At 36.9% G+C, this 18,560-nt stretch overlaps 1 protein-coding gene across 1 annotated transcript in view; it reads left to right on the forward strand.

Annotated features, from left to right (window-relative positions):
* Window positions 1-66: 66 nt before the first annotated feature.
* The window catches only part of LOC107557596 (calphotin-like), a 43,676-nt gene continuing 25,182 nt past the window's right edge, over window positions 67-18,560 (forward strand). Inside the window, exon 1 of the mRNA XM_016241075.1 lies at window positions 67-241. Coding sequence (XP_016096561.1) covers window positions 229-241 — 13 coding nt within the window. The 5' untranslated portion in view covers window positions 67-228. The remainder of the gene's footprint in view (window positions 242-18,560) is intronic.

Raw genomic sequence — 18,560 nt, forward strand, 5'->3', positions numbered from 1 at the left:
TGTGTGTGTGAGTGTGTGTGAGTGTGTGTGAGTGTGTGCGTGTGCGTGTGTGTGTGAGTGTGAGTGTGTGCTGCGTGTGCTCGACTCACCACGGGCTCGCGCAGCTCGTGCACTTGAGTTGAAAACTTCTCCGCGTGAGATTGCGGAGCGCACACGAGACGCGAACCAGCGCCGAGCTGTAAATCACGGACTCCTGCTCCCGTTCCCGAATCAGCACCACCGCGAAACATGGACGATTTAGGTGAGTGTGAGTCGCTTTGATGTTTGACATCGGATAATCGCGAAAGGAGAAGTTCGACGCGACGCTAGAGCGCTGGATTGACACCGTAGACGCGGACGGAGCGCGTCGATGCTCGACTGCTGCAGCAGCATGCTGAAGAACACACGCTCGCGCCTCCGGACGCGTTATATGCATGTGTGTCCAGCTGTTTTGCTGTTGTGTTGATGCTGCAGTGTTGCAGGAGTCAGATCGAGTCATTCTTTACAGCTGCTTCTCTTGCAACACTGTGTGATTAATACCAGAGCATTACTAGTGCAAAATCGCTTTGAGCTTTGTATTTGTCCCTAAATGCAGAAGCGTAGAGCATACTTTTGTTGTTAATTATTGTGTATAGTTCCTGTCTGGTTGATTTTTAGTGCAGCTTCTGCAATGTGTCAACAAAACAACAACGTGTCATTTTGCACCCGACCTCCAGACTTCACAAATACGCACTTAAAACTTTCTGTTGTGTTTGTGCATTTGATTGCATTGGCTTTAATGGAGGAATCAACACACATGGGTCTTCAGTACACTTTCATTACAAAATAAGCAATGCAAGTATTAGTTGTTATTGTTGCCAATTAACTAGTAGTGACGCACTGTAAGACAGTTGATCTCATAATCTTGGCTTGATGTTGTAACTTGTAGACTTGTTGCCCAGGGCAGTGAGAAAATGAGCTGCAGCCTAATCTAACTAATCTCAGTATTACTGCCTTAAGGCTGTTTGAGTGGAGTTTTCATGAGTGGCATGTTGTTTAGTGAAGTTATTTTCCACGAGCCGCAAGCATTTGTTTAGCTCAGAGAGTTTAGACATTAATGTGGGAACAGGGTCAGAAATTAACCAGGACTGGGGGCTGAAATGCCAAAGTGAAAGTAACTAAAGCGCCTTTAGATATGGTGCATTCCTCTTTTTATTTGATATTTGTGGACTCTTAATTGAATTACATTTTTATCTATGCTTGGCTATTGTGGACTTTATTGCCTTTGCTGTCAGGTATTTGCGTTCACTTTGTTAGAAATTAGTTAGTTTGACATTAATAGATGGCAGGCACAATGGAAAAATGAATTCCAGGAGGTGAATATTGTCCCTTAATTAAGTCCATTTCTGATGCTGCATGGGGAGTAAACCAGTTAACGTGTATTTAGTGTTGTACTTCCTGTGGCTCAGTGGTAGAGCATTGCATTAGCAGCGCAAAAGGTCATGGGTTCAATTCCCAGGGAACACACATACTGGTAAAAAAAATGTATAGCCTGAATGCACAAAGCATCTGCTAAATGCATTAATTAATTAGTACGGTCTCGCATGTGGGGTTTAAAGCATGTGAGAGTTATATCATAGCTTGAGGAAATAACTAGCAAGATGCCTTTCAGTGCACTTTCACCGCATCTCACAATAAGGCCCGCATCAACTGTGTCCTAAATGGCACACAAACAGTGGTCTCTTTATACTAGCATAGATCGAGGCAGACATTGAGATCACAGGTGTGAGCGTTTTTTTTAACCAGGCCTCTCCTGAAACCATAAGCCTCTATTGTGGGCTGTGGAGGACTGCTTGAACCTAAAAAACCTGTACGCCATTGCCAGCGTCCTTTTCAATGTATTGTGCCTTAAGACAGTTAATGTGACGTTCTTAAACAAACAAATCTGTCCGTGTGTGCCTCTTTAGTTTAGAGAAGTCTGATTCATTGTAGCAAATCAGATTACACTACCGTTCAAACATTTGAAGTCTTAAAGACAAATTTTTTTTTTTTTAAAGAAGCCTCGTATGCTCATCAAGGCTGCATTTATTTGATCAAAAATGCAGTAATGGTGTGAATTATTATTATTATTATAATTTAAGGGTGCTTTCACACCTGGCCCGTTGTTTCAGAACCTGGCGCGTTTCCCCCCCTTAGCTCGGTTCGTTTGGGCATATGTGAACACGGCAATCGCGCCCGGCTCCGCGCCAAAACAATCGGTCCGAGATCGCCTGAACGATGTGGTCTCGGCTCGATTGAAAACTCTAGAGGCTAGCATATTTTTTTCAATTATTTTCAATGGGAGCACCGCGTTTTTTCTCAGAGATGAGTGAAAGAACGTTCAACTTCATGTAAAACGCAGCACTTATCACTAGCTGCATTTCCATTACTGATTTTCACAAAAGTTTTGCGATATTTTATAAATGTCGTTTAAAAAAATTATCGTGAAATGACAGTGTTTCCATTAACCGATGTTATGCGACTAAAACACTTTTTTTTTTCCTCTCACGATAAGTCATGGGCGAAGGATGTTGGTAGGTTTAGTATATCGCAGTCACCGCACTAGCCATTATTTTTAATCGAAGGAGACGTAGGTGTGTATCTTTAGCAAAGCAGTGCGGAGAGACGCTTCTGAAATGTTCATCCACGTATTAGTGGCAAGGAAAGCCCCTTATACTTGAGAGCGGCCATGGATGAGGTGTTTCTTGGAGGTTATAGTACATTAAATAATGATCATGTGACTTTTATTTCGATTCCAGTTTTTAAAAATATTCCTTTTTCGAATTACCTGAAAAACCATCTCATGTAAGCGTAAAAATTTTTTGCGATATATGGGAGTTTTTGTGAAATTGAAATCGCAATTTCAGTTATTCCATTGTTTAAAATGGTTGAATGAATGTGCGGTAACTGCCTTAAAGAAATTTAACGATGTTAAATGTTTAATACTCTCTCTCTCGCTCTCTCTCTCTCTCTCTCACACACACGATGCGCAAAACTCCGCATTTGAACAGTCAATAGCAAATACTTAAACTAATAACAAAACAGTAGCTGATTCAGAAGCGCCAGATTACCTCCTCTATAGGTTAACGAAACGGTCGTCCATAAAATGCATTGCTGTTCTGTTGTAAGTGATCTTAAAGATTCCTAAATGCATCTACTTCTGGAAGGCCAAATAAAGTGCTTTTGCTTTCGCCTAGAAACACACCGCGTCTCCCTGACATGCTGCTTCAACACTAACTGCGGTTACTGAAACCACGCCTTCTTTCTTTGCGTGCACATTTGGGCGCATTATGCAAATATTTCCACATAGTGATGTAGATATGTGGGGGCGTGTTAGAACGAGCCATTTTAGGGGGGCGTGGCAGAGTCTTAACTTTGATAAAGAATATCTCTTTGGTTTTGAGACTTTAGTCTTTGCAACTTCAGGGATCTTATCTATGCAAAATCAGCTTGTAACACTCCAAAGAGAAAGGAAAACTTGAAATCGCATCATATGACCCCTTTAAGGCAGTTATCGTACATTCATTCAACCATTTTAAACAATGGAATAAGTGCACCAAAGCGTCTCCACTGAAAATGCTGTGCCGCACAATCGCTCTCAAGCGCTCACAGCTAGGCGTTTTACACTTTGGTGGACACACAGCTTGATGATAATAGTCTGTATGATCAAGGCCTGGATGTTTAACCTGGTCCACCCTTGTGTGCCCAAGATGACATTTATCTAAATTATCTGGTGAGAATCAGAAAGGATTGTGTGTAATTAAGCTTTCTTTTATGTCTCACCTAAACCATCTCAGACACTCTGTAAGTGTGGTTAAAACTCAAGACATGGTGTACGAGTGCAATGGCTCTCAACCATTGAGTTTGCTGCATGCAACATTGTGGTTTGATGATGTGTTATCTGGGAGTTAAAGAAATAACTCCCCTAAAAAAAAGAAAGTTCCTCATTTACTCACCCTTGTGTGTTTTATTTTTATCTGTGAAACACAAAATGAGATGTTTAGCAGAATGTCCAAGCGTCTCATTTCCATTTGAAATAAGTTCATGCATGGTGATCAGGCTTTGATTAGAGGGGGGCTATTTGTGACTTTTTATCTCAAATTCAGACTAAGCTTCTGAGAAAAAAGTCAGATTTGTGAGAGACTTGTGAGATCAAAAGTTGCAATTACTATATATATATATATATATATATATATATATCTCTCATGGCAGAAACAAACTTCCATACAGATACGCACAATGAACTTAAAAGTAGTCCATAATGACTCTAACACTTTATTCAAAGACTTAAATTTAAGCCTGTTTTTTACAAACAAAAAAAAAGCTGTTGTATGACTATTATAGGCATACAAGTCATATGAAATACTTTAATACATTTTTGTTCCCTTTTTTTGTGTGGCCTTATACTGTATATAAATCACCATCCATTTTCATTGTATGGAAAACATTGAATAAAATGACTGTATGAACTTCCCTTGGTGATTCTTAGTCACACTGCAAACACTCTCGCAACGGTTCCTTTTCTGGGAAAGAGCGTTTGGTTGTGATGTGTAAACACTGAGTGTTTGGTGAATGGTGTAACGCTTCAACCTCAACATACACACACACACACACACAGGCTTAATGGTGAAATGCACAGGCCCAAACTGTGACATGTTTGTATTTGTATGTGTTATGGTTTGAGAATGTAATCATTTTATCTTTATCGTATAGCTAAGTTTATTCTGTATTTGTACTGTATAAAACTGTGACTTTCAGACTCAGGTTAACTTGAATTTATCAAGAGCATCACCTGTTTGCAGAGCAGATACACTCACATCCTATACAACACACACTTTCTCACAGCTGAAAGCTTATTTGGTCTTGTCTTAAAGATACCACATACTGTGTTGTTGTGATAAACAATAGGTTTTGCGTTTGAGATGCCATACTGAGCAATTAAAAAGGTTACTGCAAGTCTTTTGTTCAGTTACTCAATTAATACATTTATTATTTTAAGTAATGTTGTAAGGTAAGATGGATTGTTAAAAAAAGGACATTAATTATTGCAAAATAAAAATATATTGTATGTATATTTATATTCATATTCATATTTTTCTCCTTAAATATTATATACGTTTTTATCTCCTTTATTATTATATTGATTTGGCCCTTAACATGTTGTATTTTCTCTTTAAATATTATTTTTATTTATTGTATTTCTGTTTATTATTTCTGTTTATTATATTTATTTTGAAAAATAAACTTTGGTGGACACACAGCTTGATGATAATAGTCTGTATGATCAAGGCCTGGATGTTTAACCTGGTCCACCCTTGTGTGCCCAAGATGACATTTATCTAAATTATCTGGTGAGAATCAGAAAGGATTGTGTGTAATTAAGCTTTCTTTTATGTCTGACCTAAACCATCTCAGACACTCTGTAAGTGTGGTTAAAACTCAAGACATGGTGTACGAGTGCAATGGCTCTCAACCATTGAGTTTGCTGCATGCAACATTGTGGTTTGATGATGTGTTATCTGGGAGTTAAAGAAATAACTCCCCTAAAAAAAAGAAAGTTCCTCATTTACTCACCCTTGTGTGTTTTATTTTTATCTGTGAAACACAAAATGAGATGTTTAGCAGAATGTCCAAGCGTCTCATTTCCATTTGAAATAAGTTCATGCATGGTGATCAGGCTTTGATTAGAGGGGGGCTATTTGTGACTTTTTATCTCAAATTCAGACTAAGCTTCTGAGAAAAAAGTCAGATTTGTGAGAGACTTGTGAGATCAAAAGTTGCAATTACTATATATATATATATATATATATATATATATCTCTCATGGCAGAAACAAACTTCCATACAGATACGCACAATGAACTTAAAAGTAGTCCATAATGACTCTAACACTTTATTCAAAGACTTAAATTTAAGCCTGTTTTTTACAAACAAAAAAAAAGCTGTTGTATGACTATTATAGGCATACAAGTCATATGAAATACTTTAATACATTTTTGTTCCCTTTTTTTGTGTGGCCTTATACTGTATATAAATCACCATCCATTTTCATTGTATGGAAAACATTGAATAAAATGACTGTATGAACTTCCCTTGGTGATTCTTAGTCACACTGCAAACACTCTCGCAACGGTTCCTTTTCTGGGAAAGAGCGTTTGGTTGTGATGTGTAAACACTGAGTGTTTGGTGAATGGTGTAACGCTTCAACCTCAACATACACACACACACACACACAGGCTTAATGGTGAAATGCACAGGCCCAAACTGTGACATGTTTGTATTTGTATGTGTTATGGTTTGAGAATGTGATCATTTTATCTTTATCGTATAGCTAAGTTTATTCTGTATTTGTACTGTATAAAACTGTGACTTTCAGACTCAGGTTAACTTGAATTTATCAAGAGCATCACCTGTTTGCAGAGCAGATACACTCACATCCTATACAACACACACTTTCTCACAGCTGAAAGCTTATTTGGTCTTGTCTTAAAGATACCACATACTGTGTTGTTGTGATAAACAATAGGTTTTGCGTTTGAGATGCCATACTGAGCAATTAAAAAGGTTACTGCAAGTCTTTTGTTCAGTTACTCAATTAATACATTTATTATTTTAAGTAATGTTGTAAGGTAAGATGGATTGTTAAAAAAAGGACATTAATTATTGCAAAATAAAAATATATTGTATGTATATTTATATTCATATTCATATTTTTCTCCTTAAATATTATATACGTTTTTATCTCCTTTATTATTATATTGATTTGGCCCTTAACATGTTGTATTTTCTCTTTAAATATTATTTTTATTTATTATATTTATTTTTTGTATTTCTGTTTATTATATTTATTTTGAAAAATAAATGGTCTGTGCAGAATATAGTTGGAAATGCTTTCTTTAGTGAACAAATCTCCATTCCTGTTTTTTTTTTTTTTTTTTACAGTAAATGTTTTTTTTTTCAGCTGGCTACATTTCTATTAGTCATTCGTCATTTTAAACCGTTAAAAAGAAATGAAATGCATCTCATCAGCAGACAGCGTAACTGACATGCACATGTTGGAAATCTCCTATAACCTAGTTAGATAAATTTAACACGCTTCTAACAAGTCCTGCTGTCAGAATAATTACTGGACTACTCCGTAAATGCTTTCTATACCCAGAATTGGCTGTGCGTTTTCCTAGACATAATCTAAGTGATGCATTTGGCAGGGCGATCAGAGATGTTCTGCACGAGTCTAAACAGGCCAAAGCATCTGAGGAATTCCCAGCATACCTTTCTGTCCATCAGATAAGAGAGACGGAGGGATGGGGAGGGTGAGAGCGAAAGAGCTCATGGGAGAACGGCTGGATGCAGGAATGTTAAGTAGAGACTTGCACATTTATTCTCCTGTTCCTTCTATGTGTTTCTCTCATTGAAAGTACAGTAACTCTCAGGTCACATGTTTGTATGGGTGATGCCTGCATGTATCTTCTCTGACTAGGATTTGAATCCCAGGCATGTCGTGACCAAGACTGGTATAGCATGTGCTTAACCACTTATAAGTTAAAATTTTTTTAGGTGGTTTTGATTGAGATAGTTTGGGCCTGTGCTCTTGTTTTCTCTCAGATACACCTGTACATGGCAGCTGGAACAATAACTGCATCACATGCTCTTTGACTTCCCATCCAACAAGTTTTATTTTATTGTTTTTATTTTTTTTAATAGGGGTGGGACAATATATCGATATGGCGATATGTCGTTGTCCTTCTCCATGCGATACGAGAATCGATATCTGGCGCCAAATATCGATATTTTAATTATTACAATAAGGCGCTCTATATAGATTTCCCTGCTCCTGCGCCATTTCCACCTTCTTTCCAAAGCGCTCTGGAGCAACCATGAACTGCGTTCTCTATGAAGATGGGGAAGCAGGAGGAACTGAAGGATAAACAGATTTCCAGCCACTGTATTAGCTCTACTACTATATATGTTTATGGAAATGAGAACTAAAAAACTGCCCCGAAACAGCTATTAGCCCACGCACCATCTGCACCGATCACGTTAATATTGCAGAGCACTTTTTCAGTCCATGAGTAGCCTAACCTCTCCGCTCGGATCGCAGGTGGATTTCCCTCACTAACTATATGAGTGAGAGAGTGCCGCCGGCGCGTCCAGTTTTTTGTCGTCAAAACTGGATGCTCTCCCTCTCTCTCAGATATTACAAGTGTGCGTTATGCAGTGGGCACCGACCGGCAGAAACATAAATCTGCACCTATGGCATGGACGACGAAACAAAACCATGCAGTGTGTGTGCTTGCCGCGCTTCTACATTTGAAATAACAAACCCGAGCGCCCAAAAGACGCGATGTGAACGGCTTTTTCATAATTTACTTGACATGTTAAATTTGATTTACAGAACTTTTATGCTGTTTTCTAACAGTTTGGACTTGAATAAAGAGAGAAAACTTGCACTTAACCTTTTCACAGGAATTTTGTTTTCATAGTTTGACAGATATCATGATGTATAGTTATAGGATTGTCTAGCAATATATCGATTATCGTAGAATCACTGTATCGTGATATTATCGTATCGTGAGCCATGTATCGTGATTCGTATCGTATCGTACCCTGCGATTCCCACCCCTAGTTTTTAATTTAATTTAATTGTCAATTTTTTATTGTATAGTTTATTTGTTTATTTATTTTCATTTCCTCATTTACATTTTTGTTATACAAGTTATTTTATTTGTATATTTTTTGTTTTTCTATATAATTTAATTTAATTGTCAATTTTTTATTGTATAGTTTATTTGTTTATTTATTTTCATTTCCTCATTTACATTTTTGTTATACAAGTTATTTTATTTGTATATTTTTTGTTTTTCTATATATTTATACGTTTTTTATTTAATTTTATTTCAATTTTATTTTTTCATTTATCTTTTTTTTCTTTTATATTTTATATTTCTTTTATTATTTTTTACTAATATTTTATTTTATATTTATTTTATATCATTTGTTTTTTATATTTTTTTATTTTTCGTATTTTTTCATTTTCATTTCATTTTAATTGTAATTATTTTATTTTATTTTCTTTATTAAAGAAAATGTTTAAGTCTCCGTTAACCAAACTCCAGATTTTTATTAGTGATTTATTTATTTTTAAATTAAAATAGCTTGTGAATGCCTTTTAGTCAAAATCACAATCACAGGGGTCAGGAACACCTTAGTCATATTTTTAGATAAGTCAGAAGAGCCGTGTTGTCGTCTGGCAATGTTCAGGATGGATCATTTGTTCTTCGGCCCATAGGCACTAACTGTCTGTCTGTGTGTGTTCACTACCTCCATATGACCACATACGTTATGACTTCACATCTGTGTCATCAGCTGTGTTGCTTCATCATTGGTTTATGGTTAATTTCAAGATCATATGACCACAAGTTACACAAATGTACTGTAGCCTACAGCAGATTCTCCTCATGAGAAGGCTATCATTTTAGATTAAATATGACTTATACTGTAACTCTCAGGTTATTAATGAGATGGTCCGCTAGTATAAATAGCAGATAATGATACTGGACTGTCGATCTCTCTTTCTGTCTGTGTGTTTGACTCAGAGCTGGTAATTGGTCCCACATGGCATCTGTCTGACAGAATCATAATTAAAAAAACACCCAGCCTTAAATATAGAGGAGCCAGAGAACACGATCTTTCTCATGTAAGAACACTTTCTCATGTCTTTCACTCTCTTTATGCAGCTTTTAAGTAATTTAACAGGCCAACATGAATGTTGAGAACAGAACACTCGAGAATTCCGGGTTATTAATGCTTTACTCCCTCAGATCTCTCAGGTTTTACAGCGTGGGATGTATTTCATCGGCTCTTCGTGGCAGGTTTAGGACTGGAGGCTCTTATTTTAGCGCAGGGGTCTTGGGTCTCCCTCCTTGGCTCGACCACCCCGGTGCTCTCAAACCTCTGAAGGTCAGGACTCTATATTTCACTCTCATAAATGACCAACATCAGACTCTTTTGGTTTGAGGTGTCTGTGTAGATTGAGTTTCCTGCAAGTTAGATTGGAGTGAGTTGTCAGACTCCTCTTTAAAACCTGTTTCTCAGCTCAACGGTTTTATCTCTTTGGGTGCAGAAGGTGTTACCTGCACTTCCACTTATTGACCAGAAGGGGATGAACAAGTATATACTGTATATGAGAGTGGAAATGAATGGATTATGAAATAGGTAATAATAAGGAGCCCTTAAGGCAAAGAGATAGCAGGTCTTGGCACCCTAGACTCGTATTTCCAGCTGTGTTTATTCCTGCTCAGATCTAGACTCCAGTTTAATTACCTACAGCATATAAATGTGCTGGATTGTGAAATGGTGTGTTAGAAAATAGTTTGGCCTTCTAATATTGAAATTTTTTTGCAATGCATAATCACTGTTTTCTACTAATAATCCCAGTCCTACTTTTCCTGCCACTGTTTGAATGTTTTAAATGTTAAACAAGAGCTGTTCACTGTTTATAGACGTTCGTGCCAGAGGAAGTTGGGTCAGGGTGAAGTTATGCTGCAGTTATATTTGCATTGGTAGTGTATTTTAGTTGATCAAATTTCACGATTCGATTCTCATTCACAAGCTTGCGATTCGATTACCGATTCGATTCGATATCGATTATTTTGGATATATAACAGGTACACATGCCAAATCTTCTCAAGGAAAAACAATCTCTCAACTAATGCTCTAAAATATACATAAGTCGGTATTACATTAATATTGAAGGTTAATGACTGATTTGTTAAAATTACACTTCATGACGTTTTTAAAATAATAAAGTTACAATTACATAATAATATTTCTACTTTAATTTGTTTTTTTATATAAATATAATGGTGGCTGTCATAAAAACTTGATGGATTTATTCAAACATAAATTAAACATTGAAGAACAGTAACATTTATAATGAATATGTTATATTGTGCATATATTTAGCAAAATGCCCCTCTCTACAGTTTATTTTTCTATCTAAGTTTATGATCACTGAATATGTTTTTCTGAGGTAAATGTGACATTACGTGACATTGTTTACAAGACGTTATATTGACGTACGTGCGCGACTGAAACACTGATTGAGCGATTACATGAGATATACGGATTGTAAAGTTGTACTCTTTTTTTTTTTTTTACTTGCCTTCGGATGTTTAGTCATGTTTATTATGCGCTGCCGCGTCTACGTTCCAGCGATCTGTCACTTCACATTAAACAGCGCCAAAACACCACTTATTGTTTGAATATTGCAATACAATGGACAGAATTTGAAATCTGAGACTTTGATTCATATGAAAAGTACCAAAGCACAATGCTTATTGCGATATATTGGATGGGAGGTGCCCTTCAACGTTCCGTCCATTAACTGAAAACAGGCTAGACTAATCGATTCTTGGGATTTAAGAATCGATATCGTTCTGTAAAAATGAGAATCGATTAATATCGAGACATCGATATTTTTTACCCAGCCCTATATTTTAGTGTAACTTGCCAAAATATAAGTTACTCAAAACAAACTGTCCTCTCTGGGACGTGGTCATTTTTTAGATTAGGAATGATTGAAAATCGCTTTATGATGTATTTATTTGTAATCATGATGAAATGTTCAATGTCATTTATTTCATGTTCTTTCAGTTGCATCAAATGGCTGATACCACCAAAATCTTATGTCACAATATGAGTAATTTTGTTTAATTGTAACAGTATACATCACCATAAAGTTATTTTTAATAACTTTAATAACCCCGCTCATTTTATTTGATCTTTATTATGAAAAAAAACAAACAATATGACATGTACAGTATTAGAAAGATACAACTAAACTAGTAGGCCTACTTAACAAGTGCTTTAATTTTTCTCAGGGACAGTCTATTTGTCTGTTTATTTAACAGGAGCAATTATGAAATACAGAAATAGTTTCTTTATCGCTCTGAGGTAAATGTGACATTACGTGACATTGTTTACAAGACGTTATATTGACGTACGTGCGCGACTGAAACACTGATTGAGCGATTACATGAGACAGTATACGGATTGTAAAGTTGTACTCTTTTTTTTTTTTTAACTTACCTTCGGATGTTTAGTCATGTTTATTATGCGCTGCCGCGTCTACGTTCCAGCGATCTGTCACTTCACATTAAACAGCGCCAAAATGGCACTTATTGTTTCAATAATGCAATACAATGGACAGAATTTGAAATCTGAGACTTTGATTCATATGAAAAGTACCAAAGCACAATGCTTATTGCGATATATTGGATGGGAGGTGCCCTTCAACGTTCCGTCCATTAACTGAAAACAGGCTAGACTAATCGATTCTTGGGATTTAAGAATCGATATCGTTCTGTAAAAATGAGAATCGATTAATATCGAGACATCGATATTTTTTACCCAGCCCTATATTTTAGTGTAACTTGCCAAAATATAAGTTACTCAAAACAAACTGTCCTCTCTGGGACGTGGTCATTTATTAGATTAGGAATGATTGAAAATCGCTTTATGGTGTATTTATTTGTAATCATGATGAAATGTTCAATGTCATTTATTTCATGTTCTTTCAGTTGCATCAAATGGCTGATACCACCAAAATCTTATGTCACAATATGAGTAATTTTGTTTAATTGTAACAGTATACATCACCATAAAGTTATTTTTAATAACTTTAATAACCCCGCTCATTTTATTTGATCTTTATTATGAAAAAAAACAAACAATATGACATGTACAGTATTAGAAAGATACAACTAAACTAGTAGGCCTACTTAACAAGTGCTTTAATTTTTCTCAGGGACAGTCTATTTGTCTGTTTATTTAACAGGAGCAATTATGAAATACAGAAATAGTTTCTTTATCGCTGTGACGTGTCAATAATTTTTTAGTATTGCACTGGATGCGTGGATATATTTACATACCGTAATATAGCAAAATCTCTATTGATAGACACTTTATATCGTGGCCAGGATATGTATCATGCTACCGTACATCCCTACTTCATAATTATTTTGCCAAAGCTAAAAATCACCAAATTGTTTGGTTTACAAGCTCCCTTAGCAATAGCATAAAGCTAACTAAAGGGGTCATGAAATGCATTTTCAGATCTTTATATTGTTTCTGGAGGTTAGCTTAAGTTCTTTGCATCAAAAAAATTCAATATTTATATAAAAAAAAGAGTCTGTTGTCAAATTAGACTTAAAAAAAAAAGTTCTCCTTCAATCCTACAGGTACAACATTAAAAATAATCTTCAGCCATGCATTTATAATAACTTGATCTTTTAGAAGGATATGCAGAGTTTTGTCTACATCCAGGATTTCAAATCCTGCGTTTCAGACGGGTGGAAAACCTTTGAGGTATTAAACTTTCAGTATGGTTTTACTGGAGAGTAACCTATAGTATATGTGCAAATTTCAAGGATATTTAGATTTTCCATTTCATGACCCTTTTAAGAAAAGCTCCTTTGATTAGCTAGACCAAGATACCATGATAATGTGCTACGTTTTTGACCATGTGGCAATAGCAGGGTTTCTGCGGGTCTTAAAAAGGTCTTAAAAAGTCTTAATTCGCCCTTCCACAAATGAATGCCTTAAAGGGTCTAGAATTGGAGCAGAAAGCCAGAAATTCACAGTCATGACATTAAATGTTGCATGCACTGCTAAAAAAAAAAAGAGAAACAAAACGAAGTTAGCTTATACTTAAAACAAGAACAAATATCGGTCAATGAAAACTTATTTTCCTTTTGAATTAAGTTGATTTTTAAAACGCCAGGAGCGTGACAAGGCACTGAACCTTTATTTCATGCTGAGCGCTGGGCTTTTTTTTTCTCTCTGAGAGTTGAAGAATGTTCAATTTTGGGTAAAACGCAGCGCACATCACAGTCACTTTTTGGTCAGCTAACCAATCACAGTGGAGGAGGGGCGGGACTTATACCACACCGACCAACCGTCAAGCCCTGCTTGTACTACGACTGAACAACAATGGAGAAGTTCATATTACTTGTCTCTAATTATTCATGTCTTCACCAGATGGAATTCCCAGACAACCACAATATTGTCATGAAAAATAATGCTTGGAGAAACATTTCATTCGTGATGCATCGGCCATATTACTTCAGCAGATATTCCATATCATAGCAACTGAAGCGTCTCAACTGAAAAAAAAGCTAGGCGTTTTCAGCAGAGCTTCGGGAGTTTTCAGTTGGCTAAAAATGCTTTGGTGGACACACCGGCCTTATTCTCATATTTCTAGTGCAGGGGTCGGGAACCTTTTTTGACCAAAGAGCCATTTTTTTTTATTTTTGGTTAATGCATTTTTCCAAAGAGCCAAAGTAAAAAATACAAATAAATAAATAAGAGACTGAGTGAGTGAAAAATAATGCACAGTGCCGACTGTATTTATGTGAATACACACCAGTGCCGGTATTTTGACACTCCGTGTTTTTACCATTTTAGGCACGCCACCAAAGACAACATCTACTATGCTTGTCCGTGTTCCACTCGACCTCGCGCGCAAAAAATCATTTAGTCAGAAGCGGATTGAGTTCTGTTTCGCGGCTTTGAGTTTTTAATACTGTCTGTCTTTTTAATATCAAGAATGTCTCGCTCTTTACTGTCTCATTCATTCATGTTCCTTTATTAATAACGCTAACCGTCCCACCCGCAGAAAGCTGCGCGGAAAAAGCAAAAGTAATGCATATAAAACAAAGTATATGTTTCAGTCCTGTCACTTTTTTTTACATACTTTTACACCTTTGTGTGTGTGTTTTCAATAACGTTTTAATAATAGTAACTTTATTAGGACCATAGAAACTAAAATACACAAATATGCAACAAATCGTCAAAAATTGTGCAGGGCTTTTACTGTGAGGTTGATTTACAACCTGAGAGGGATGCATTCTCTTCAGAGTTCTCTCTCTGTGCGCGCGCGTGAGTGAGTCAAAAGTAATGCACGGTGCCGACCGTATTTATGTGAATACACACCAGTGCAGGCATTTTGACACTCCGTGTTTTTACTGTTTTAGGCGCGCCACCGAAGACAAATCTACTATGCTTGTCCGTGTTCCACTCGGACCTCGCGCGCAGAAAACAACCAGTCAGAAGCGGATTGAGTTCTGTTTCGCGGCTTTGAGTTTTTAATACTGTCTGTCTTTTTAATAGCAAGAATGACCCGCTCTTTACTGTCTCATTCATTCACGTTCCTTTATTAATAACGCTAAAGGCTGATTTATACTTCTGCGTCGGGCCTACGCCGTAGGCTATGCATCAGTTTTCATTTATACTTCTGCGTCGTTGTCCGCGTCAACGTGCAGTACACATGCAAACCGCTAGTCAGCAGTGTCCATGGGCAAGTTCTTGGGTTAACCCCTCAGTACCACGGCAAAAGCCGAAGAAGAAGCGGCTCGTCGGAGAAGCATTATAGCATTGACGGCGGCAAATAAATAGCAAATCATTATTTAAAACTACAAAAAGGAGACCGCAACGGAACAGGAGATGATGGCATTCTTTCAATCTGCACAAGGACTTGTACCACGGCAGATCAACATTGTTTGTTGCGGACAACTACTGATGTATAATGCTATGTAGTATAATAAATGATAAAACACTTGTTCTTTGCTTTGTTTTATTTTATATAAAAGGTGTAACATTAAAATATATTAAAGTGCACATAAACACACACAAAACTCAAGTACATATGGAGGGAGGGGTTCTTGCAGACCAATCACAGCGCTTGCGGTCCGCGTAGAATTGACGTGCTGTTAGATTTTTGGAGAGGTGCACGTCAGGCTACGGCGTATGGGTGTGCGTCTATGCGTAAGCTACGGCGTAGGTCCGACGCAGAAGTATAAATCCACCTTAACAGTCCCACCCGCTGAAAGCTGCGCGGAAAAAGCGAAAGTAACCGGCGAAATGATTCAAAGTATAAAACAAAGTATATGTTTCAGTCCTGTCACTTTTTAGTTTTTTTTAACATACTTTTACACTTTTTCTGCTGTTCAAAAAATCGTTCTTTTCGCTATTACCACAAAGCTACGAATCTGAGTGCAGGAGCTGTACGTTACCATAGAAATGTCAATGGTTTGCTCATGACTCTCGCGAACAGCTCTGAACGCGCACTGAACACGCACTTTGGCCGGTACAGAAAATGTATTATTATTTTACATGTATATGTAGAGCTTATGTAGGCTCTACAACAAAGGAATTGCTGATCTCTAGTAGTGCTGAGCGGTATACCGGTTCATACCGAATACCGGTGTTTATTTTTGTTATGATATTAATTTTTTAAATACCACAATACTCAGTTAGTGTGGTATTTTTGGACAATATTCACTCATCATGACAGTAAAATAGGGCATTCTAAGTCAATATACTGCAGTATTTCCTCTCAATCAGTAGAAAATATGGTTAAAACCCGGTCATGCATGAAAAAAAAAAATACCATTATGTATCGTAAATTTTTGGTCATACTGCCCAGCACTAATCTCTATTCTCTAGTGATGTATAATTTGTGTAATAGATCATTGGTTAGTAAAGGGTGAGAGATCTGGCGAGCCATAGGTTCCCGACCTCTGTTCTAGTGGTTGGAAGCAGAGCTATTCAAGCTATATGCTATTTCTTTTTGTAAAAGTAATGACAATAGGTTGAAAGTTGTATTTTTAAACTTTAAAGTGTTGCTAATATAAGACATTTACATTTAGAGATCACTCACGTATTGTGTCCCATTCAATTTATTCCTTAAATTTTCTTTACTTGGTCTTAAAAATTTACCTTTTTATAAAACCTGACGAAACCCTGAATAGGGTTTCATGACGACTGGCCCTTATTGACCTAATTTTTACAGATGATAACTGATTCTGAGCAGAGATTGTCTGATGAGTTTTCAGTGATGAACGATGTTTAAATAAGCCACATCCTGTATAGTCTTTCAAAGGAATAATGGTCCTCTGCTCGCTCTTGCAGGATTTTCAGAATAACTTTCTTCCTAGACGACATCTGGGAATCTTTAGCCCCGTAGTGTTTTTTGCAGACCCTAAAACGTGGTCATATATGGGTTTGCATAGTGTCTATAGCTTATGTAAGCAAAATCCCCTGAGAGAAAGCGTTATCTAGCAAACTGCCGGCTGTATACGTATTCGAGCCCAGTGGAATGTTTTGAATGCTTTGGAATGGGAACGACCCTTCCTTTCCTCATCCCACTCCAGACTTTTCCGGATCCTGTGCTTGATTCCCTTCGGGTGCGGTTCCTTTTTTTGTTCCCCGTTGGACGGAGAAACTCCATCAGCTTTAGCAGTTGAGGAGATTGAGAAAGTTTTATGGGAATTCGACATGAAGGATTTCACACCAGAATCGGTACGGGCCCAAGAGCCGATGCCTGAGACCGATATATCAGCTTTGCCAGAGAAGACGTCACCAGATTCAAGCAATTTCGTACCTGTGTCCGCTTCGTTATCAGACGCTGTAGAAGAAATGTTAGAAAAGGAGGCGATTTCTGATTTAGCCACTGAATCCGTTTTAGTTTCGGCTTTAGAAATCAATTCAGATTCAGTCGCTCCATCCGTAGAAGTGTCCTCATTAACATCCGCTCCTGAGCCACATTCAGCCCTGGATTCAGCTCCGTTTGAGGCGTCAGACACGCACACGGCTCTGGGAACTGAAAAAGCACATACTGGAGAGTCATTGACAGGTTCTGTCGTTCAGTCGACCGGCACATCTGATTCAGACGGGACGTACATGATCCCAGACCCGGATTGGGTGACGGGGGGAGGTAGGATTGGCTCTTATTGTCTAGTCACTGTGCAGTTAAGTTAATGCATTTATTTCCCAAAATCTCTGTTAGCACACGTACGTTTGCAGATATGGCTGACTGATGTGTGGGGTTTCATCTGGACTGTATCATTTTTGAGTTTTGGCTCCTCTTTTGGGCTCAAGTAGCCTACCCGAGTACTCAGAAGTAACAGATGATTGATTGCGAAAATGCAGTTTTTTTTTTAAGCTTTCAGATATTTCATATCAATCAAATTTCAGCAGTTTCAATTTTTGTTTAGTGTATTAGTGCATCATATACAATGGATAGGAAAAAAAGATAAATAAATGCAGTTATGCTTCCATTTTTGATTCATATTTTTCATTAATCATATACTGCAGTAACTTGTGGCCTAATTTGGAAGCAGACAGTTAATGTGTCCAAATAAATAAAAAAGAATCATTTGCAACCATGCAAATCTTAAAGACATGGAAAAGTGATAGAAATTTCTAAAGTGTTTATTTACTCTAGTTATGTTTCAGTGACTAGAAATTGTTATTTTTTTGTTATATATTTAAGTGGTATTTTAAAATCCTTATCCAATAAACATGATTTTTTATTTTTTTATTTTTTTTTGAGATGCAGCCTTTTTTTTGTCAAATGATTTGATACGATGATGCTTAATGCTTAAAGGGATAGTTCACCCAAAAATGAAATTTCTATAATTTATTCACCCTTAAGTTGTTCCAAATCTTTATGGATTTCTTTCTTCTGCTGAACACACAAAAACAGAGATATTTTGAGGAAA

The sequence above is a fragment of the Sinocyclocheilus grahami genome, unplaced genomic scaffold, assembly GCF_001515645.1.
Source record: "Sinocyclocheilus grahami isolate Dianchi unplaced genomic scaffold, SAMN03320097.WGS_v1.1 scaffold609.1, whole genome shotgun sequence".
NCBI lineage: Eukaryota > Metazoa > Chordata > Actinopteri > Cypriniformes > Cyprinidae > Sinocyclocheilus > Sinocyclocheilus grahami.